The following is a 23,398-nucleotide window of genomic DNA, read 5'->3' as shown; positions in this document are numbered from 1 at the left end:
TTATTTTTTTTCTCCGGAGAACCCTTTAAAGTAGCAGCTGGACTTGCAGGGTAAAACAACACTGCAAGACAATGAAGGGTCAAGCATGATAGGAGTCAGAGTATTTTTCATGGTCTGGACTGGCAAAGTTTGATCATAGGCAATAGACGGGCAGGCAGGTTAGGTCAGGTTTGGAGATTAGAAGCAGATTGAGTTCAGACATTATATATGACATTTCAGGAATCCCTGTCCTATGTGTACATGAGGAGCAGGGCTGTATCTGGCCATTCTATCACTAGTATAGGCCATTTCCCCCCTTGCTAACACCCTGCAAACTCCATCTCTCGTCTTCCCCTATGCTCAGTGTGAATGCAGACTAGTCTCTGTGCTGCCTCCTATACACTATATACATTAAACACAACATCCTGCAATCCAACCTCACTGTAACAAACCTTCAGAGTTTCCCAGACCAGCACTGAGCAGTCTAACATGAATCCAGTGTTTTTTGTGCCAAGAAAGTCTATATTTTGCACAGATTGCTTCTAATCTCTCCCTGCTCACTCACCCCCTCGGCCCCTTCCCCTCCATAGACTATAATGAGCAGTGCAAACCCGTCCAGAGCAGGAGAGGTTTTATATAGGACAGTTCCTGTCTCGGACAGAGATGGCAGCAGAGAGCACTGTGTCAGACTGAAAACATCACTTTCTGCAGGACATACAGCAGCTGATAAGTATGGGAAGGCTTGAGATTTTTAAATAGAAGTAAATTACAAATCTATATAACTTTCTGACACCAGTTGATTTGAAAGAAAAAGTTTTTCTCTGGCTAACCGTTTTAAACACAATTTTCTAAAACTGGGAGAACAAATGTGGGAACATACAAATTTTAACATTTAGCTCTTCATACCTCTTGCTGCTTTGCTAAGAAGGCATCGATAAGGTTCCTCTGGTCATTTATGTCCAGCTCCTTCTTGTGTTTTGTAAAAGTCGCTCTGATAAAACTACAAAACTCGATCACATTTTTAGCAATTGTTTTGTGACCTCCCGGCAGCCGATCCATCAGGGCTGGAAAGCTGTTGTACAACTAGAAGAAATGATAAAAGTATTTTGTGAATATTGGACCTGAGAATTGTGATCATTTAATGTTCTGTACGTTAGAGACTAAAATGCTTGAATGCTCTTTACTCAAATCGAGTATTTTCCGTTGCTCGTGTGCTCGATTTGAGTAACAAACCCCATTAAAGTTAATGGGAGACGTGAGCATTTTTTCAGAGGCCTTCTAATTGGCGGAGGGGAAGGTGTCTGGTGCACCGGAAAACCTCAGAAAGTGATGAAAACACCAGGATAATGGAACTGGCACAGCAGGGAACCGGAGCATGCATGGAGGCATGAGATGGGGCAATGTTGTAGACCCGCCTGTGCTGCAGGACTACATAAGAACTGTGCTCCGAACCAATCAAACTATTCGTGCCAGGTCAGGTGCCACATCACTACTCCCACAACACCTTCAGGTACTACTCCTACAACACTTCCTGGCATTACTCCTACAACACCCACTGGCATTACTTTTACAGCACCTCCTGGCATTACTCCTACCACACCTCTTGTCCTTACTTCTACAACTCCTCTTCGTGTTACTCCTACACCTCTTGGCACTACTCCTACAACACCTCCTGACATTACTCCTGCAGCAACTCCTGGCATTATTCCTACAACACCTCCTGGTATTACTCCTACAACACCTCCTGACATTACTCCTGCAACACCTACTGGCATTACTTCTACAACACTTCCGGGCATTACTCCTGCAGCGCCTCCTGGCATTACTCCTACAGCGCCTCCTGGCATTACTCCTACAGCACCTCCTGGCATTACTCCTACAACACCCCCTGGCATTACTCCTACAACACCTCCTGGCATTACTCTTACAACACCTCCTGGCATTACTCCTACAACACCTCCTGGCATTACTCCTACAACACCTCCTGGCATTACTCCTACAGCACCTCCTGGCATTACTCCTACAACACCCCCTGGCATTACTCCTACACCTCCTGGCATTACTCTTACAACACCTCCTGGCATTACTCCTTTAGCACTTCCTGGCATTAGTCCTACAACACCTCTTGACATTACTCCTACAACACCTCCTGGCATTACTACTACAACACCTCTTGGTATTACTCCTACAACACCTCCTTCCACTACTCCTACAGCACCTCCTGGCATTACTTCTACAACGCCTCCTAGCATTACTCCTAAAGCGCCTCCTGGCATTACTCCTACAGCACCTCCTGGCATTACACCTACAACACCCCCTGGCATTACTCCTACAACACCTCCTGGCATTACTCCTACAGCACCTCCTGGCATTACTCCTACAACACCTCTTGACATTACTCCTACAACACCTCCTGGTATTACTCCTACAACACCTCCTTGCACTACTCCTACAGCACCTCCTGGCATTACTCCTACAACACCTCCTGGCATTACTCCTACAACACTTCTTGACATTACTCCTACAACACCTCCTGGCATTACTCCTACAACACCTCTTGACATTACTCCTACAACACCTCCTGGCATCACTCCTACAACACCTCCTGGCATCACTCCTACAACACCTCACTGCATATTTATTAGCTGATTAAAGCCGCCAAACATACAGGGAGGAGACTATCAATTATACTCAAGCACCATGCGGTATTTGATCGAGAATCAAGTACTTTCAAATGAATAGCTAACTCGAACAAGCACAATCACTCATCTCTACTGTACATAAATATTTTATTTAAATACATTGTAGAAAATATATGGTAATATATGACATGACAAAAGTTTTTATTACTGAGAGGTAGGGTTTATTACTTACACAAATAAAATATTCCCGACTTACCGTGGCCCATGGGCTTCCGAGGAGTCTGACACTCTCATTGATTAATCCCATCAGCCTCAGGATGGTCGGATCTTCATAGTCAAATCTTTTACTGAGCAGGATGGCCACAATGATGTTGGTTACAGCCCCGGTTATACTGGAGAAATCACCAAAAGGCTTTCCTGGAATAGTACATGACATTCCTTTTGAAAAATCTCTATTTATAAATGTACATCTCCCTTAAAATGAAGGTTAATCTTCAAAGCTGTCCAGGCACGTTGGGTATTGTAGTTTTGATAAGAGGGAGGGGGGGGGGGTTGGGGGGTGCTATAGAACCTGTAGCTATAAAAGAGGAGAGCTGATAAAATGCCTTAAAAATGCCTTAAAAACGGTCAATTGATTTTTGGTAGTTTTGGTAGTTTTTTTACTTCAGTGTATATTACTGTAGGTGTTTTTTTTTTTTTTTTTTTCATACATTTTATCCCGTATTTTTTTCATTACAGGTCATGTGATTGTTTTCTTTTTTTAAGCATTTTTTTTTAGCTTATTTCTATTAAAGAAATAATAGGCGAAAAAATGGCAACATGCATATAGACAAGGTAACACCATTCCGCTCCGTTCATGTCACTTTCGAGTTCTGGTGTTGCAACATTGCAATCCTCCTTAGTCAACAGCTGCAGGAATGTCTCGCCTTACTCTCTAATTGAGGTATGTGTGTTGGGGAGGGGGGTCCTGCATGGTCCCGACCCCAGAATCCAGAAGTGGTTGCACAGCAGGAATGGACCGGTAAGATACCGAGGCTGACATGGGAACCCGGGAGGTAAGTGTAGTTTATTACTATCACTCACCCCTTCCCAGAGCATATATATTAAAAAAGTCCCCTGCTCTTTAAAGGTCATTCTCATAATGTATTCATAAAGAAGGCACCTAAACTACTAAACAACAATCTGAAGTCAGGTAATCACTAGAAGTAATAAAATCTGTAGGTAAAAGAGACCAAAGATATCATGCCCAAAAAGTAGAAGACAGCCCTCACCTTCATAGGATCTCAGTTTCTGAACTAAACACTCGGCCTCCTCGATGATCTTGTTTTGAATCGTTTTTTTGCCCATCCCATAATCCCGTAATGTCGATAATGCAAACCTTCTCATCACTCTCCAGTTCTCTCCATTGGCAAATATAATACCTAAGTAAAATAAGTTATAGTTATACATTTTATACAAACTTGAAATTACAATATCATGTTCTTTTGAGTAATCTACCATCTACAAATAATAAAATTACTTATAGGCCACAACTACACAGCATCTTTTTTGGCCATTTGATGGCTGTTTTTTTATTGGATAGCCATCATTTTGTGGCAAAATAATGCCCGTTATTTCAAAACAATGGCCATTATTTGGTCACAAAATGACGGGCGGCAAAAGATATTGTGTGGTCGTGGCAATAAAAGGAAAATGATCGTTACCATGGCCCTTTTTTGATTTAGCAGTCAACGGTATGTGGGGTCTGTCGGAGAACACTTCGGCATTGTTGATCAGAGCATCTTTAATGGTGTCGTAACCGCAGAGGACAACCATTTTTGTCATTCCCATCTGGACACTGAAGACTGAACCAAACTCCTTAGATAGCTGTGAATATAAAAGTGATAGAAGAAAATAAATATATATATATATATATATATATATATATATATATATATATATTTATTTTTAGTTTCTTAGTTTACCCTAAATGACTTGCATTTATTATATAATACACAGAAGGAGAGAACACAGAGGGAATGCATCATTTTCTGAGTATACATCCCCTTTATTATTTTTACTACCTGATAAAAAGTTTTGTATGGTTTCGACATGTCCATCATGAGGAGATTTCCAAGGATCGGTAGAGGCTTTGGACCAGGTGGAAAATTTTTGTATTTCCCTCTTTTTTGTTCATTGAAAACACTAACTAAAAAGAAGATGACAACGATGGACAGGAGGACAGTGACCAGCTCCATGGAGGATGGGATTTCTACATTAAATAGAGAAGGTAGAAAACACATAGTGACTGACTGAATAAATACATTTAAAGAACTTACTGGGAAAAAAATGGTTTGTTTTTTTTCCCCATTTTTTACCCCAAATTATAAAACATTGTTATATAACTTTATTAAAGAAAACGAAACCTATCCCCCCTAAGTTTTCATTGACTGACAGTGTAGTGACCCACAAGGCACTACAAAGTTTTATCTGCAATATGACATGTGCTTTGTAGAAAGTAACTGTATAATGCTTTATCATTGGTGTCCAGCAGGTGGCAGTGCATTGCCAACATGTTGACAGTGAGCATTGGGACCCAGCAGCCTTCCACCTCAAGTGGGTTGCCTAGGCAACAGTAGGAGGTCTTACAGGTCCTGAGAGGAGTTGAGTAGATGTAGTCGGTGAGGAGGAGCAGACACGTGCTCTCCATCATAGTCAGATATAAGCAGTCGTGTGCTGACTAAAACCTTCAAGTAAGTGAAGTAACCTGCTGAGTGCAGAGCAGGCAAAGTAAGAAGAGAGAGGAGAGATTCTAACCAGCCAGATAAAGGCTATAACCACTAAGGCAGAGGGAACCCAATGCTCACTTCATGCAGCCTGACTGGAGAGTGACTGAACACCATTCCAATGTGCTGTATTACTGTGTAAACCAGAAAGTAAAGTCCCTCAGTTATATCACCGTCTATTCATTGTCTCCAAACACTGGAAACCAACCACCTCATTGCTGTGACGACCGCCCGGGGCCTTAGGAGAGCCAGGACCGCTAAGGTAGGAGTAAAGCACCGTGACACTATTGCCCCTGACAACACCACCGGCACCCTATCTGGTCCTAATAGAGCCTCCAGTCCACCGTGCGGACGTTACAAAATGGCGTCACGAACAGGATAGAGACCTCTGCGCCTTGATCCATCAGTACCCTACTAATATCCAGGGGTGCCCCCCTGACAGAGACTGAGATTAGAAACCCCAAAAGTGACTTTTACCTGCTTAAAACAGCTGAATACTGCATTCACTAATTCACACTGGCAGAAGAGGGGTTAATCGGCCATTTTAAGAGATTAGACTGCCCTCCTGCTGCCCATATATGGAGAGAGGCCGTGTGCTGGACTGTGGTATTACATGCTGTGTCTGGGTGGATTGCTTACAAGTCTCCCTGTGAATAAAATCTATGCTAAAGCCCCCTCTATAAGTGTCTCTTACAGAAATAAGGGTTCAGCAAGCTGCTTGACCAGAGGAGCCAACCTTCTTCAAGGGGGAGCACAAAAATACAGCCATCATTGTGTGAAAGGAACCCAGCTAGGCTGTACACTCAGCAAGCTCCTAAGTCCCTGGAGTCCAGGATTTCATGCTGTGGACACATGAGTGAGTACTATTGGGGGAATAAAGCAGGGAAAAGTCTGTTTGAAGTATTAGCTATCTCCCTGAGTGGCACATTTTCCAAAAACAAGTTGCTGAATTTATTCTTAAAGGAGCCACGTCCCAATTTCCTGCCTGTTGCCCATAGCAACGCTCCGAAAAAATATAAGTTAGCTCAATTTAAATCTGCTAGGCTGGTGCAGAATGTTTAGGACAATGTCGGACAGCGAAGACAACACCCAAGTGGGCCACAGCAGTTCTTCAGCTCCCATTACACCCAGCTGCATTATGCAAATAAGTATGCCATACTATCCATCATGGTATCCTCATTATGATGGAACACCTGGTACCCTTCAAGAATTTAGAGAAAAAATGCAAAGTCATTTTAAACTGTGCTCTGTTACTGAAGAACAGAAAGTTGAAATTTTGATCAACCAATTACAAGGACCTGCACTCCGTGAGGTCAAGTCCTGGCCTGGACATGAGCGCCAAAACAGTAAACAGATCCTAGACCGACTGAGTGTTACCTTTGAGTCTAGAACTGCTTCTGAGCTGAAGAAGCGTTTCTTTGGGATGAGACAACGCCCCAAGGAGTCGCTTAGAGACTATTCCCTGACCCTGCAGGAAGCATGGCGAGCTGTTATTTGGGTCGATCCTCATGAAGCAGTAGGTCAAGACCAAACCCTTCGTGAACAGTTTATTGAAGGTGTGTTAGACAAGACTCACAGGAGCCAGTTGAAAATGTTGTCTGTACAGCATCCGAATGCTTCTTTCCTAGAATTTAAAGAACTAGCCATAGAAATACTAGAGGAGAAATCTCTGCCAGAATGGCAAGAGGATTACAGAAGTGTGACGACTCCCATACCAGCACCTATAAGTCTGATGGTTGAACAGAGTGCTCAGTCCCCGACAGCTCAAGTCTCACATTGCGCTAAAGCTATGGAAAAAGTAGAGAATGAAGCAACACTAGCTAACCAAATATCACACCTCACCGAAGCAATGGAAAGAATGATGAAGCGGATGGATCGACTAGAAAACCCCTCTAGACAAAAAAGAGAAAGTCCTCCCATACGGAACCCAGAGCGACCACCACCACCTACAAGAGAAAGACAGTGGCAACCACCGGTTAGACGCTCAGATACCTGGTATCAGAGTACCAGAGGATTACAGTGTAAATATTGTCACCGCAAAGGGCACCGTGAGGAAGATTGCTGGCAGTTAAACGACAATCCCCTGAGGCTGCGGGACACCCCTCAGGTGGAGAGGCGATAGGTCCCAGAGATGCTACATGGATGCCAAAGTATGTGGGTTCTAGGCCTACAGTCGAAGTCAGCATTAACGGTGTGAGCTTCCCTGCCTTGATTGACACTGGATCTCAAGTGAGCACTATAAGGGCCGCAGCATTTGAAAAGTGTAGTAATGGGGCACAGTTAACAAAAACTCCAGAAGCCTTGCTCCACATAATCGCTACTAATGGAAAATCTGTACCCATACACGGGTATTGGGAGCCAACCTTGCAGATTGGCGACACAGAACTTCCCCGACAAGGAGTGATCGTGATTCAGGTCCCTGAGGATGAAAACTTCTCAGTGATCTTGGGCACCAACGTACTCCGCCATTGCTATACTGAAGTGCTGGAAGCCCTACGAAAGACTTTACTAAATGTGCCTAGAGGCTCTCAGAAGGCCATCCATAAAACTATGAAAGTGCTGGCAGCTCAGCAGAGGTTCACTAATATCAAAGGAGAAATATGCCGTGCTCGCATCAAAGACTCTCAACCAATCCGGCTGCAACCTGGCACTGAGACTATGGTGTGGTGTAGAGCTTCCATGGGACTACAAGGACAAGATTACCCGGCATTGATAGAACCGACCCTAATAGGAGATGACATACCTGTCATGGCGGCTAGAAGTCTTGTGACAGTATCTCATGGCCAAGTACCCATTCGTTTGTTGAACCTTAGCAACCAGCCAGTGGACTTGAGAAGGTATCAGGCAGTAGCCAGCTTGTACAGTATTCATCATGAAGATCTGCTTGAAACGTCTGTTACTGCTGCCCAACAAACTTCAGCAGGCAATTCAACTGAAGATCCAGATTCACAATCCTGGCTGTCTGAACTAAGTATCGGTGATGACACCACTTCCACTGAACAGATTCAAGGTGTGCTGGAGGTAGCCAAGCAACATCATCAAGTCTTCAGCAAACATCCTATGGACTATGGACAGACCAGTTTAATCCAGCATACCATACCAACCGGTACGCATCCTCCTATCAGGGAGAGATACCGGCCTGTGCCTCCTGCCATGTACCAACAAGTGAAGAAAATGGTCCAAGATATGAAAACCACCAACATTGTCCAGGATAGCCACAGTCCCTGGGCTGCTCCCCTAGTCCTAGTAAGGAAGAAGGACGGAACAATCCGCTTCTGTGTGGACTATCGTAAGGTCAACAACATAACGCATAAGGACGCCTATCCATTGCCCCGGATAGAGGAGTCACTTGCAGCTTTAGGCTCTGCAGCCTTCTTCTCAACTCTGGATCTGACCAGTGGCTACTGGCAAGTTCCCATGGCACCAGAGGACAAAGAGAAAACCGCCTTTACTACCCCGATGGGCCTCTTTGAATTCAACTACATGCCATTCGGGCTCTGCAATGCTCCCGGAACTTTTCAGAGATTGATGGAGAGATGTCTAGGACATTGGAACTTTGAGACAGTCCTATTGTACTTGGATGACGTAATAGTGTACTCCAAAACCTATGAAGAACACCTACAGCATCTGGCGGAAGTGCTTAAAAATCTTGCGCGGCATGGGTTGAAAGTTAAGCCTTGGAGCAGTGCTCTCACAGACACAGAATGGAACCGAAAGAGTAATCGCTTACGCAAGTCGATCATTGAGAGAACCTGAGCAAAATGATCAAAACTATAGCTCCTTTAAGTTAGAGCTTCTTGCTTTGGTATGGGCAGTGACTGAAAAATTCAAAGACTATCTAGCAGCTTCTACATTCACTGCCTACACGGACAATAACCCATTGGCGCACTTGAACTCAGCTCGCTTGGGAGCCCTAGAACAAAGGTGGGCTTCTTGACTAGCTAGTTTCAACTTTACCATCAAATACCGGTCTGGTAAGGCCAATGACAATGCCGATGCTTTGTCCAGATTACCCGCAGAGAAGGAACTTATATCCATTGATGAGCAGTGGGAAGATGTGGAAATGCCCGCTTTCTACGCTCGATTTGCACGGCAAGAGGCTCAACAGATAAAGCATAACGCTCTCAGTAGTCCCCAGCAGAGTGATCTTGTTCCTCCAGTTGAAAAAGAATGCTGGCTAAAGCTTCAGGCGGAAAGCAGAGTAATCGGTGAACTATTGGATTACTTCTCCAGTGGGCGAGTTCCAGAGAGAATCCGAAAACACAGAGCCGACACAGAACTGACACGGCTTTGGCGACTGAGAAAATCCCTCTTCCTGTTGAGAGGTTTGCTTTATCGCAGAATTCTAGACCCAGTCACTTATGAACGAGTCTTCCAAGTGGTGATACCCAGAAGAGATGCCAAAATCGTCCTGGACATGTATCATGACCAATCTGGCCACTTTGGAGTTCAAAAGACAGAAACTACCATCCGAAAAAGATTCTTTTGGGTCAATATGAGAGCTGACATTGAGGATTGGTGTCGTAAGTGCCCCACTTGTGTAGTGAACAAGAGTGAAAGACAGGATCAGCGTGCACCACTCCATCCAATTGTGAGTAAAAGTCCCCTTGAAATTCTAGCCATTGACCATGTGAAAATTGGACCAAGCCGATCTGGACACACCCATGTCTTAACCATGGTTGATCATTACACCAAATTTGTTGTAGCTGTACCTGTAAAAGATCTCACTGCCAAAACTACAGCTGCCACCTTGTGGAAAAGCTTCATCCTACCCTATGGCAGCCCTGACAAGATTCTCACTGACAAAGGATCTGCTTTTGAATCTGAGCTGTTCCAAGAGTTGTGTGCTCTGTACAGTTGCAAAAAACTGAGGACAACAGCATACCACCCTCAAGGAAATGGATTATGTGAGAAAGTGAACCAAATCCTGATTAACAGAGTCAAAACCCTCTCCACAGAGAAGAAGGCAGATTGGCCAAAGTTTCTTCCAGAACTAGTGTTCCTTTACAACAATATTTCCCATTGTTCTACAGGATACACTCCTTACTATCTAATGTTTGGAAGACATGGAAGACTACCTGTAGACGTTGCTCAAGACATCTCCATGCCAGATTCAGAACCTCTTCTTCCTCAATCAGATTGGGTTAAAGAATATCAGAGACGTCTAGAAGATGCCAAAGAAATTGTTGACTCTAGAATTGAGAAAGCTCAACAAAAACAGAAGCAGGATTATGATCTACATGCCTGTGCTGAACCCTTTCAAACAGGAGATTCCGTATGGTTGAAAAACAATCATCCTACTAGTAAGCTAGATAGCCATTGGGAGCGTGAACCGTACATTGTGCAAAATATTCTTTCTCCAGAAGTGTACGAAATTTATCGTGAAAATCACGGTACTCAGCGAGTACATCGCAACAGGCTAAAGAAATGTTTGAGGGAACCTGATCCTCAACCGCATTCAAGTAAAGAGCCTGAACCTTTTGCACAAGCATCAACACCTCAGCAAAGTACCACTACTGAAGTACTCCCTGGATTAGATCCGTTCCAGTGGTTCCTCCAACCTCATATCAACATACTGGTTCCAGGGCCTGCAAACCCTACTTCAGTGGAGACCCAACAGAGTCCTCTGCCTATGCCTCCTTTATCAACTGAAAATATTGACACTCCAGAGAACTTCTCTACTTCGCTTCATGGCTTGGAAGAAGGTACAGAACCAGAAGGAAGTACCCAAAACACTTTGCGAAGATCCCGAAGGGAGAATCAAGGAAAGCTTCCTGCTCGTCTGAGAGATTATGAACTGCTACCACCGCCAAGGAAGTTATCCTGTGCAACAAAGACTTTCTTGATTTAAGCTAATAACAAGTAAAAGCCTCCACATCTGCTCAGGATATCACCCCAGTTGCGCCATGTTTGCGCCAAAGTCCCTTGCTTTTCCCCTTCTCATGTTCAGATGAACTGTTCATTATCCCTGAAAGGAACTTACTCTATGGATCGCAGTCATCGCCTTGTGGATTACAATTATTTCTATTTTTGTGTTTTTCCTATGGAATAACTTATTTTTGAGAACTATGCTATTCCCAGGATGTTCTTGTTGATGCAACGTTCAAGTTTACCACCCAGAGAAAAGACTCAGACCTATACTTGAGCTCTCTGTGTCCATTTTTGCACTGAAAAGTGATACGTTGAAACATTATTTTTACATATTTTTATAATTTTTCGTTGGACTTCTCATGGTAACATGGACTCTTCACTAATGTTTTGCATTGCCTTTACTTAGTTTAGTCAGGATTTGCAGGTACCCCGAGCAGTCCTCACCCATTGGTCCAGGCGATCCATTGCCTAGTGTCTGAAAGACGATCCAGCTGCTCCAAGTAAAGAACAAGTATAACTGTGTTTATTAAGTGTAACTGTTTTTTACTTCCTGTGTAGTTAGTTAGAGACGTCTCATTTACATTTTTGTAAACATGTATTGATCAGCATGTTGTGACACAGTGAAGGCCTACACTTAGTTTGGTAGTTTGACACTAGTAGGTATCTTGGCGATAAAGCGTTCTGAGCAATTAAAGGCCTTGATACTCTTGAAGGGAAAACAGGATTAAGCCACCCTTCTAACGGTAGATTAGCCAACTTGTTAGGTGGTTGGGATAATTACCCCCACACTTTCTGTGTTTCCTGGCCAGAAACATCGGAAGGTTCAAGACTAGTCTTAGCCTTTAGCACACTAGTATTAGAGAGAAGAGTAAAACACATTAGCCATAGCATAGTCAGGGAACTGGGTATGAGTCTGTGGTAACTTTAGGTAACATTGGAGCTACATGCAGCATAAAGAATAGCCTAGTCACTCTAGGTCCAGCTCGCATGACAATAGGAACATAGACACTGTAGTATACATTACATTAGGACCAAGGCATTCCTTACAGGTGCACTCCACCAAAAGCCTGGGGGAACATGGTACAATGCCCCGACATACAGGTAGTTTCGTTAGCTCAAGCCGGGGGCGGCTTGGGTCTTCTTTAAGGGGGTATGTAGTGACCCACAAGGCACTACAAAGTTTTATCTGCAATATGACATGTGCTTTGTAGAAAGTAACTGTATAATGCTTTATCATTGGTGTCCAGCAGGTGGCAGTGCATTGCCAACATGTTGACAGTGAGCATTGGGACCCAGCAGCCTTCCACCTCAAGTGGGTTGCCTAGGCAACAGTAGGAGGTCTTACAGGTCCTGAGAGGAGTTGAGTAGATGTAGTCGGTGAGGAGGAGCAGACACGTGCTCTCCATCATAGTCAGATATAAGCAGTCGTGTGCTGACTAAAACCTTCAAGTAAGTGAAGTAACCTGCTGAGTGCAGAGCAGGCAAAGTAAGAAGAGAGAGAGGAGAGATTCTAACCAGCCAGATAAAGGCTATAACCACTAAGGCAGAGGGAACCCAATGCTCACTTCATGCAGCCTGACTGGAGAGTGACTGAACACCATTCCAATGTGCTGTATTACTGTGTAAACCAGAAAGTAAAGTCCCTCAGTTATATCACCGTCTATTCATTGTCTCCAAACACTGGAAACCAACCACCTCATTGCTGTGACGACCGCCCGGGGCCTTAGGAGAGCCAGGACCGCTAAGGTAGGAGTAAAGCACCGTGACACTATTGCCCCTGACAACACCACCGGCACCCTATCTGGTCCTAATAGAGCCTCCAGTCCACCGTGCGGACGTTACAACAGCACTAAGGGGTAATGAGACCCTTCTGCTTCCCCCAGTGGTTGTGTGGAGTTGGTCCTGGCACAGCTTGCTATTGTTAAGGTATGTACACACTACAGAATCCCAACGGAACACCCGCCATGAATTCCACAGCTCGCATATATATATATATAATTTATTTTAATTGGGACATTGGGAGAGTGAGGTGTGATCAGAGCATTCTGTCTTGTGATGAATGATGCTACAAGAAGAGCAGAGCAGTAGTTAATGCAGCAGGTGCTGCAACATCAATGATCTGCAGTGAATAAAGTGAAATGTCCTACAGCTTTGAACAGGGAACTGGCAGGAGTATTGTGGGAGAAGAATAGGCAGGGTAGGGGAAAGAAATGCATTCTGGGAACTGTAGGACTGAACTTCTCAACCAGGAAGCATAACTTTGAAATAGATGCTATAAGCTTCTGCATCATGTTTATTTATTTATTTATCATTTGCCTGATGTCAGAGTACCCCTTTAAGAGGCAGGGCATATATGCATAAACACAAAATCATAACAACATCAGCTACTACGTAGCTATAAAAAGTACATTTTTAGACTATGTTCACACAACGTCAAAAATAAAGATTTTGATATTTTAAAAAAACGTCCGTTATTGCCATGATTTAACTGACTGCAATGGCAATGCATTGAAGTCAATGAAAAGACGGACGTCCAATGCACACAATGTATTGAATAACAGATGTTTTTACCGCGGGCGGCAAAATAATGAACATGATCATTTTTTTCGGACGTCTTTTGCAAACGGGACGTTTATTGTTAGTTGGTCACACACAGTTTTTCTATTGTCACCGTTCTTTCTCCGTTTTTACTTTTAAATCCAATTGACTTTTCAATTAAGCCGCAACCAAAGGCCAATTAATAAACACAAACTAGAATAATGTACAAACACCTAGACAGCTGAATGACGTCCGTTATTTTAGACTTAAAATAACAGACATAATTTAAAACAGCTGAAAAAACGTTGTGTGAACAAAGCCGTAGCTGTATGAAAGTGCTAAAGTGCCAAAGGGATTTGGGACTATCCCTTGAAATAGGGGAGGTACATGAATTTAACATATACATTTTAAAGGCTAAGGAAAGACATTCAGTTTAATTCATCCGGAACCAGGGTTGGATTGGAGCATACTGGACCATCCAAAGAAGAGTCAATTACAGATTCCCAAAAAAAATAAAAGGCACCACTAGCTAGGGAACCAGGGGAAATCTATTGCTGCCCCCGGTGGGTGAGATCGTTGCCAGTCTTTGTTGTGGTGTTAACACCTAGTACCTCCAGAGCCATTGAGCCACCGCTGCCCCCATATCAATAGATGGTTACCATCTGGAAAATGTCCCAGTGCAGTAAAATCAGTTTCATTAAAAGATTAAAAACTTTTCTTACCTGAGGTTTCTGGAGGACAGGACAGAGGATAACGCACACCAGTCCAGTCTTCTCTCTTCTCTTCTTCCATTAGAAATTGTTTCCTTTATCTGAGTAAGAAATTGATGATTAACTTTTGATGGCATTCTGCTCCACCCACAATGAGGAAGGTATGACTCAGGGAGGAGTAAATCCTGTAATTTCTTCACATAAAAAAAAAAATCCATGTATGTAAATAATTATCATTTCTACTAACAAAAAGGGGTTTAACAGAAATAGCTAATTTATTGGGTACACTGGGGACATGGCTAAAGGGGTAGTTCACATAAAAAAAAAAATCTTATAGCTCAACTGGTGCCAGAGATTTGTAATTTACTTCTATTTAAAAAAGAAAATTCTCAATTCAAAGGAGAACATGGTGATGTCACTTCCTGGATAAAATGGTGATGTCACTCCCTGGATAAAATGGTAATGTCACTTCCTGGATAACATGGTGATGTCACGACCCGACTCCCAGAGCTGTGCGGGCTGTGGCTGCTGGGGAGGATGATGGCAGGGGGACACTCAGGGACACAGGGCACTGGAGGAACACTGAGCATCCCTCTGCCATCATCCTCTCCAGCAGCCACAGCCTGCATAGCTCTGGGAGTTGGGTCGTGACATCACCATGTTACCCAGGAAGTGACATCACCATTTTATCTAGGAAATGAAGCCTTGATGCAGTAGTAAGTGCAGGGAATAAAGAACTTTATGTGCATTTCCAGTAATAAGTGTATATTGGTGATTTGTATAACTTTGGGAGGACAATACAATACTTTAATAAAAAAAAAATCCGGACTTCTTCTTTAACCCTTTGAGGACCAGGCCCAAAATGACCCAGTGGACCGCGCAAATTTTGATCTTAGTGCTTTCGTTTTTCCCTCCTCCCCTTCTAAGAGCTCTAGCACTCTCAGTTTTCTATCTACAGAGCCATGTAAGGGCTTATTTGTTACAGAAATAGTTGTACTGTGTAATGGCGTCATTCATTTTACCATAACACGTATAAGGGAATTCCAAATATATTATTTATGAAGATATAAATTGGTGAAATCGCAAAAAAGAATGCAATATGGTAACGTTTGGGGGGTTCCTTTGTCTACGTAATGCACTATATGGTAACAGCGACATGATACTATTATTCTATAGGTCAGCCCGAACACAACCATATGCAGGTTACACAGATTCTCTAATGTTATATATTTTTTTTAAATGAAATCCTTTTTTTTGGCAATTAATTATAAATAAAATGGGATTATTGTGACGCTTATAACGGTTTTATTTTTTCACCTACGGGGCTGTATGGGGCGTCATTTTTTCCGCCATGATCTCTAGTTTTTATTAATACCATATTTGTGAAGATCGGACGTTTTGATCACTTTTTATTAATTTTTTTTAATATATAATGTAACATAAAATCGGTAATCTGCGCACTTTTTTCCCTCTTTTCGTCTACGCCGTTTACCGTTCGTAATGACGCTTGTTATATTTTAATAGATCGGACAATTACGCACTCTACAGTATATTATATGTTTATTTGTTTATTTATTTTTATATGTTTTATTTATATAATGGGAAAGGGGGGTGATTTCAACTTTTATTGGGGGAGGGGTTTTGGGGTAGTGTGTTAGTGTTTTTAACTTTTTTTTTTTACACATTTGAAGTCCCTTTGGGGGACTTTTACATAGATTAGTTTGATTTCTACACTGATGAATGCTATGCCATAGGCATAGCATTGATCAGTGTTATCGGTGATCTGCTCATTGAGCCTGCCTGTGCAGGCTCAGTGTAGCAGATCGCCGATCGGACCGCACGGAAGGCAGGTGAGAGACCTCCGGCGGCCCATTTTACCGATCGGGACCCCCGCAGTCACACTGCGGGGGTCCCGATCGGTAAGTGACAGGGGACTCCCCCTGTCACCTACACTTAAACGCGGCGTTTAAGGAGTTAATGACACGCGGCAGCGCGATTGCTGCAGCGTGTCATTACCGGTGAGGTCCCGGCTGCTGATTGCAGCCGGCCCCCACCTGCTGTGAAGCGCGCTCCGCTCCGGAGCACGCTTCATAGCGGGAGAAACAACCAGGGCGTACAGTTACGCCCTCGGTTGTCTGGGGACAGACTTCCATGGCGTAACTATACGCCCTGGGTCGTCTAGGGGTTAAGCTGAGTTGACTTTTCCTGTTGTATCACTTCTTGAGAAGTTGCCAAAACTTTGTTTACTGGTGTGCATTAAACTTGATCACTTTTTACAGTCTTCACAATTTTTTTGTTTGGATGTCCCCTGGCTAGACTCCATCAGCTCCACCCACTTTTTACAATGGATTCATGTGAAGTGTAGGCAAAATTAGAAAATCATGATCAGAGGGCAAATACAAATCAAATAACTCATGTCTTCCATATCAGCCAAAATATGTAAGCGCAATACATATATAAAAATCTCTAAATTATTCTCTAATAATAGCCAGTGTTGCACTATGTAAAAAAAAAAAAGTCTATCTTCAAGGGGTTTTCTAGAGCTACAAAAACATGGCTACTTTTCCTACTCTCTTATCTCCAGTTCAGGTGTGATTTGCAATTAAGCTCCATTTACAACAGAACTGAGTTTGAAACCCCACCCAATCTGGAGACAAGAGAGGGGGAAAGGTGGCCATGTTTTTCTAGCGCTGGATAACCCCTTTAAAGGGTAACATGGCACTGACATGGCGGGATACCTTCTAAAAACTTTGAGAGGTATGCAGTTGGCTTCTAAAGCGAGCAGTGGTTGGAAGTAAGAAAAAGGCAAAATATTTTTTTTTATGCCACAGGGAAGCGGTAGGAAGAGTTTGCAATTTCCCCAGACAACCTCTTTCAAGGGAATGTGCCACCTAGATTTTCTTTTACTGATTACTGAGTCAGATACTAAAATTTGTTCTTTTATTCCTATCGATTTCTAATTTGTGACTGTAATAGTTTTTATTTAACCTTTGTACATTATTATGGGGGCTGCCATCTTGCCTGAGCTGTTTTTAACAGCATTTGGTGACATGTTTTACATCAAGACTCATGGACATAGACGGCAATAGATAGAGTCTGTCCCCTAGAGATAAATGTAAAACATTACTTAACACACTGTGACCTTCAAAGAGGTAATTTCACAGGAAGCTACTATTGTCTCAACTCCACCAGGTGCAGTAGTAATAGCCCTGTCCCCCCCCCCTTTGCTTCTTATGTTATCAGAATTAGACTATTTTTCAAGTTAGAGATAGCTCCCCATATACACAAATATTGTGAGATTACATGGGTAGTGCAGGGCCTGAGAGGGTGGAAGATGACACAGAGGATTCACAAAACCAATCACTCATCCATGTCATGACCCTCCTTCCCGTTCACACTATATCACAGTGTATTACTTAAGTTCACCTTGTCACTGCGCTGACATCTGAGAAGAGGGAAATGACTGTCCGGTCAGTGCATCGCACAGTATGTGATATCAGAACACAGGAGACAAATATTTGCAGTTATTCAATTCTTTCACCCCATTTCTTGTTGTTTGTTTTGGTCATTTCATATCTCTAAATATACTGTAGGATGAGTTCAGCAGGAATTGTGTGGGCACAGAGGTCAGGAAAGGTATGGAGAGTTCATGTTATCCTCTAGTGGAAAAACAATAAACCCCTCCTATCCAGGGATTCAGATGAGCGTCATTTATCTGGGAGAGGAGAGGTGGAGTAGATGCTAAATAATTAATCAATATACAAGTGGTGCCTTGGATTATGAGCATAATTCGTTCCAGGACCGTGCTTGTAATCCAAATCTACTCTTTCACCAAAGCAATTTTTCCCATTAAAAATCATTGATATGCAGACAATTGGTTCCACCCCCCCCCCCCCCACACACACACACACACACCACCAGAATAATGATTTTTTTTATTTTTTTTTATTCGGAATAACATGTAGAAAAGATAAAACAAACAATGGGAAACATCTGAATCTGTGATATTATAAGTTACTGTACAGTATAGCAATCAGCATGTATAATGTATAGTAAGTGCATAAACCTGAAAAACAGCAGCAGTTTGTAGATACAGGATGAAGCTGCAAATCCCCATAATGCAGTAGTGTAGTACCACAGGATAAAATAGAGGAGCAGGCCTGCTGTTATACGTCTGTGTGGTAACATGACAGCAATGAGGAAGGGATGTATGTTCAGTATTGACCAATCATGAAGTGAGAATCAAAGATTTGTGCAGGAAGACAGTTACCAAAACTTTATATACAACAGTGTGAACTGCTGAGTTTAAGGGCAGGCACATTATAGCAGCAGTGTATATAGCTGACTGTAAGTGCAGGCACATTATAGCAGCAGTGTGCATAGCTGAGTGTAAGTGCAGGCGCATTATAGCAGGAATTGAGAGGATGGGAAACACAAGGACTTACTAAGACTGCAGGGAGCATGAAGGAATGAGCAGGGCAGGTGTGGGCATATAAATGCAACATTCTCTGTCCAGGGAGAGAGGGGTTAGAGTGGAGACTTCCTGGGTCAGAGTACAGGGCTGTAGACTCTGCTATGAAGGCCATGCTGCTCCCTCACTCGCACTCCCACCCAGTACAGGGAGCTCTTACACCAAAGCAATGCTCTTACAATAACAATTTTTAAAAAACTGTGAGCTCTTCTTGCAAAACACTCTCAATCCAAGTTACTCTTAAACCAAGGTACCACTGCATTCCCATCTCAGTGATAGACAATAGGTAGATCATGCTAATGTGTTATGATAAATGTTGTGCTCCACCTCTGGAAACCTGCCCGATCATTAGGTTAGAGGGGCTCCAGCATTGGCCCAGCACAGTCTCTTTCTGCACAGCTGCATGGCCAGTGGAGAAACAGTGAAGAAGCCATCGAAGGCTCGTGGGGTCTAGTTTTTAGATCCTAACTGATCATAAACTGATGGTGTACTTTATGAAGCTACCTCTGCTGCATTGCATTGCGGTTGAAATTTTTAGGCTGGGGCATGACATTTGCGAGGGGGCTGTAGCCTGTACCCTGTGGCTAATACTTTTTTGGGCCACTATGGCCAGTTGTCAATGTGTGGCGTGATAGCTGGCACTCTTGGGTTCACTATTTAGTGACTATTGAGGCAGATGTTCTTGTGCCTCTCACAACTGGACTGCAGTGTTTATGTCGTAGGTTAGTAGGAGTCGCTAACCTGCTATAGACCCCAATCAGTGGTGGAGCATGGTCACTTATTTTTTTATTTTTTATTTATTTTTTTAAGTTAACAGTATAACTCAAACACAAAGCATACAGTGACCATAAATCTGAGATAAGAGTCTTATAAACACAAAGGGGGAAATTTATGAAACGTCCGCCCAAGGCCTCCATCAGGGAGAAGGGGCAGATTTGCCCTGTCTCCCTAGCATACGCCTGCCGTATGCCCCGATCGCCCGATGGGAAGGCTGGAAGAGCTTGGGGGGTTGTTGAGGCCACGCCTCCTCCCGCATCTCATTTATCTAGGTTTACGCCTGCTTGCTGCCTGCTCGACTGCCTGCTTCCAGCAGGTGTAGATTTAGTACGCCGGGTGCAGGTTCGGGTGCCCGGCCGGACGGATTCACTAAGAGACGTGCGCCTCTTAGTGAATCCTGCCGGGGATAACTTTCTCATGTGCATTAATTGAAGCACTTAACTGCCTATATTAAGTGTTATATACCACCAGATCCATGCACAGCACTGAATCAGCTGATATGGTGCGTTTTTGAAGTGGTGGTCCCAGTCGTGTTATTTTCGCCAGTATTCCGATATGCAAATCAGGTTCATTGTGCACAGGATGTAAGCCCAGGAAGACCAGTTCAAAGATAACTCCTCCCCTCAAGATAATGCACACTATTCCTCCTCTCTTTAGTCCCGCCTCCAGGTTCTGACTGTCCTGTCCTGTCAGTGTGGCCGGATCTCAGAGCTGTCATCAGAACGGGCATACCCCACTCTTATTACTGCTCTGTGATCCAGCCGCACTGACAGGTTGGGCCAGGCAGGATACTGGAGGCGGAACTGAGGAGTAAAGGAGGCGCATCATCTCAAGGAGGAGGAGATATCTTTGAACTGGTACTTTTGGGCTTACCTCAGTAAAAAAAAAAAATGTGAATGGGACCACAGATTAAAAAAAAAGATCATGTCAGATGATTCAATGCAGTGGAGCTGATCTGGTGGTATGTAACACTTAATATAGACAGATGGTACAGTCGCTTTAAGGAAAAAAAATAAAAACATGTCCTTTAATTTATTGCCATGACCACTTTCACACAACTTTGATATGCAAAATCCCTGTAACTATGACCATCTTGACCATCCCTGTGACTATGACCAGTATACTGAGTTCACCAGGATATTGTGTGTTAGTCTCTTCCAAGTGTGCAAGTAGAACTGAGGGCAGGAGAGGAGTTTATTTTGGAAGAAAGCAGCAAATAATGATGATTAATTTAAAATAACTGTGTTGTTTAAAATAATAGCAATTACAGTGGTACCTTGGTTTAAGAGTAACTTGGAGAAGAGCTCACAATTTTTCAAAATTGTAACTTGGTTTAAGAGCATTGCTTTAATTTAAGAGCTCAATGTACTGGGTGGGAGGGGGAGTGGGGGAGGGACATGGTCTGCACAAGGTGCTCTATAGCACTGTACTCTGACCCAGGAAGTCTCCCTCACCTTCTAAATCATGGCAGATCTGTCAGCCCTTGTGTTTCCCAACCTCTCCATTCCTGCTATAATGTGCCTGCCCTCACACCTAGCTATACACACTGCTGTATATAAATATTCTGTCTCTGTCCTCCTGCACAGCTCTTTGATTCTCACTTTCTGGTTCATGCTGAATACACACACCCTTTCCCATTGCTGTCTATTCTAGCCTGTTGTACTACACTACTGCATTATGGGGATCTGTAGTTCCATCCTGTTTCTGCAAACTGCTACTGTTTTTCAGGTTTATGCACTTACTATACACTATACTCCACATGCTGATTGCTATACTGTACAGTAACTTATAAAATCAGATATTCAGCTGTTTCTCTTTGTTTGTTTCATCTGTTCTACATGTTATTAAAAATAAAAAAAATCATTATTTTTGGGGTGTGGAACCAATTGTCTGCATTTCTATGATTTCTCATGGGAAATTTTGCTTTGGTTTAAGAGTGGATTTGGAATACAAGCACGATCCCGAAATGAATTATGCTTGTAATCCAAGGCATTACTGTATTTGCCTTTAAATGATGGCCATCCACTCAATTTTAACAATGTATGAAAATAGCCTTTCTGTCTTTTCAATTAACTCCTGGCTTTGGTTGCAAAATTCTGACCAAAATACTGAGCAAAAATACTGTGTGGGAACATAGCCTTAAAAGTGATACAATAATGGAAAAAAAAAAACAAGAAGAAAAATAAAGCCCTATATTTTATTTCATTTAGGGGATTGGAACCAGAGAATAAACTGCTGATAGATCTCTAGACAGGTGAGTTACTCCTAGACCATAGCCCCAACACATTTGGGCTTGGAGATTCAACTATATCTGAGTGGGGTTTTTTTTTTAGACATAAACTGCCTACAGAGGACTGATCTGCAATCAGAGACACTGAGCTGACTGACAGCTGAGCGAGCAGGAGGCCAGGCAGCATTTATTATTCATGAAGAAGAGGGAGGATGAAGGAGTAGTGAGGTGTGCCAGAGTATGGCACAAACAACTCCTATTTGACACTTCATTACAGTAATATTGTACATAATCCACTGCATAGACAGTTTACCAAAAAACACTATGCTCACTAGGGGACTGCCAGTTCCAGCACACTGTCAGCACCTTAGGTAAGACCTGGGAGCTGGCAGTTTTCCTTTAAATTCATCTATTATTACTTTACTCCTACAGTTGACATATGCAGGAAGTAAATGACTACAGTAATTCAGGTTTCCTTCCACTAAAATGAAAGAAATGTGCAGCCTTCAAGTGAATAAGTAAAAGAGGAAAAGAAAAATTACAGAACACTGAATTTACACTCTGAAATATAGATCCTAACAGGATTTTAGGAAGATCACTGGAGGTACAAGATGTATAATTGCAGGTTTAGAGCTCACACTTGTACACTTGCATGTGCACCTTTAAGACACACACACAACTGACTGAGCATAGGCGGTCAGGATTACCATCACAAGCAGCATCTCTAGCAAACGTTGCCAGTGCCAGAAAAGAGTTGCGCCGGAAGAGCTGGAGCATTGGTGGAGTGCTAGGTGAGTTTTATTTCCTTCCATCTTGATTGCAAAAAGGGCTATCTATAAGATCCATTAAACAGAGGGGAACCATCTATTTGAGGGGCTACCCTGAGAGGACCCAATTATAAGGGGGACCACACAGTGAGGGCAATCTATAAGGGGAAGATACAGAGGAGGTCATATATAAGGGGAAAAAGTGGGAGCCATTTATAAGGGGGCCACACAGAGAGGGGCCATATACTATAGAGGATGCACAGAGGGGTCATCCACTATAAGGGCTATAGGGTGGGCCCCAAGATGGTCCCAAGTTACTTCAGCCTAGCACATGATGAAAACCTTTATATATGTTACAGGAGGGAAGAAGGGAAAGGGGGAACATGATCGGAACCTGTATATATGTTACAGAAAGGAAGAATGGAAAGAGGGGGAGGGGAAATGATGAAAACCTTTATATATGCTACAGGATGGAAGAAGGGAAAGGGGGGCATGATGGAAACCTTTATATATGTTACAGGAGAGAAGAAGGGAAAGGGAAGACATAATGGAAACTTTATATGTGTTACAAGAAGGAAAAAGCGAAAGGGGGGCATGATGGAAACCTAAATATAAGTCACAGGCTAAACACAATTCAAGAAACTAAAC

At 43.0% G+C, this 23,398-nt stretch overlaps 1 protein-coding gene across 1 annotated transcript in view; it reads right to left on the bottom strand.

Annotated features, from left to right (window-relative positions):
* Positions 1 to 23,398, bottom strand: part of LOC138795289 (uncharacterized) — a 59,611-nt gene that overhangs the window by 4,993 nt on the left and 31,220 nt on the right. Inside the window, exons 13-18 of the mRNA XM_069974280.1 lie at positions 14,518 to 14,600; positions 4,685 to 4,872; positions 4,354 to 4,487; positions 3,893 to 4,080; positions 2,878 to 3,038; positions 886 to 1,062 (exon numbers count right to left, since the gene is read on the bottom strand). Of these exons, the coding sequence (XP_069830381.1) occupies positions 886 to 1,062; positions 2,878 to 3,038; positions 3,893 to 4,080; positions 4,354 to 4,487; positions 4,685 to 4,872; positions 14,518 to 14,600 (931 nt within the window). The remainder of the gene's footprint in view (positions 1 to 885; positions 1,063 to 2,877; positions 3,039 to 3,892; positions 4,081 to 4,353; positions 4,488 to 4,684; positions 4,873 to 14,517; positions 14,601 to 23,398) is intronic.

This window comes from Dendropsophus ebraccatus, chromosome 6 (genome assembly GCF_027789765.1).
Source record: "Dendropsophus ebraccatus isolate aDenEbr1 chromosome 6, aDenEbr1.pat, whole genome shotgun sequence".
Lineage (NCBI taxonomy): Eukaryota > Metazoa > Chordata > Amphibia > Anura > Hylidae > Dendropsophus > Dendropsophus ebraccatus.
Note: the sequence above shows the minus strand (reverse complement) of the source record. Positions and strands in the feature narration are given on the sequence as shown.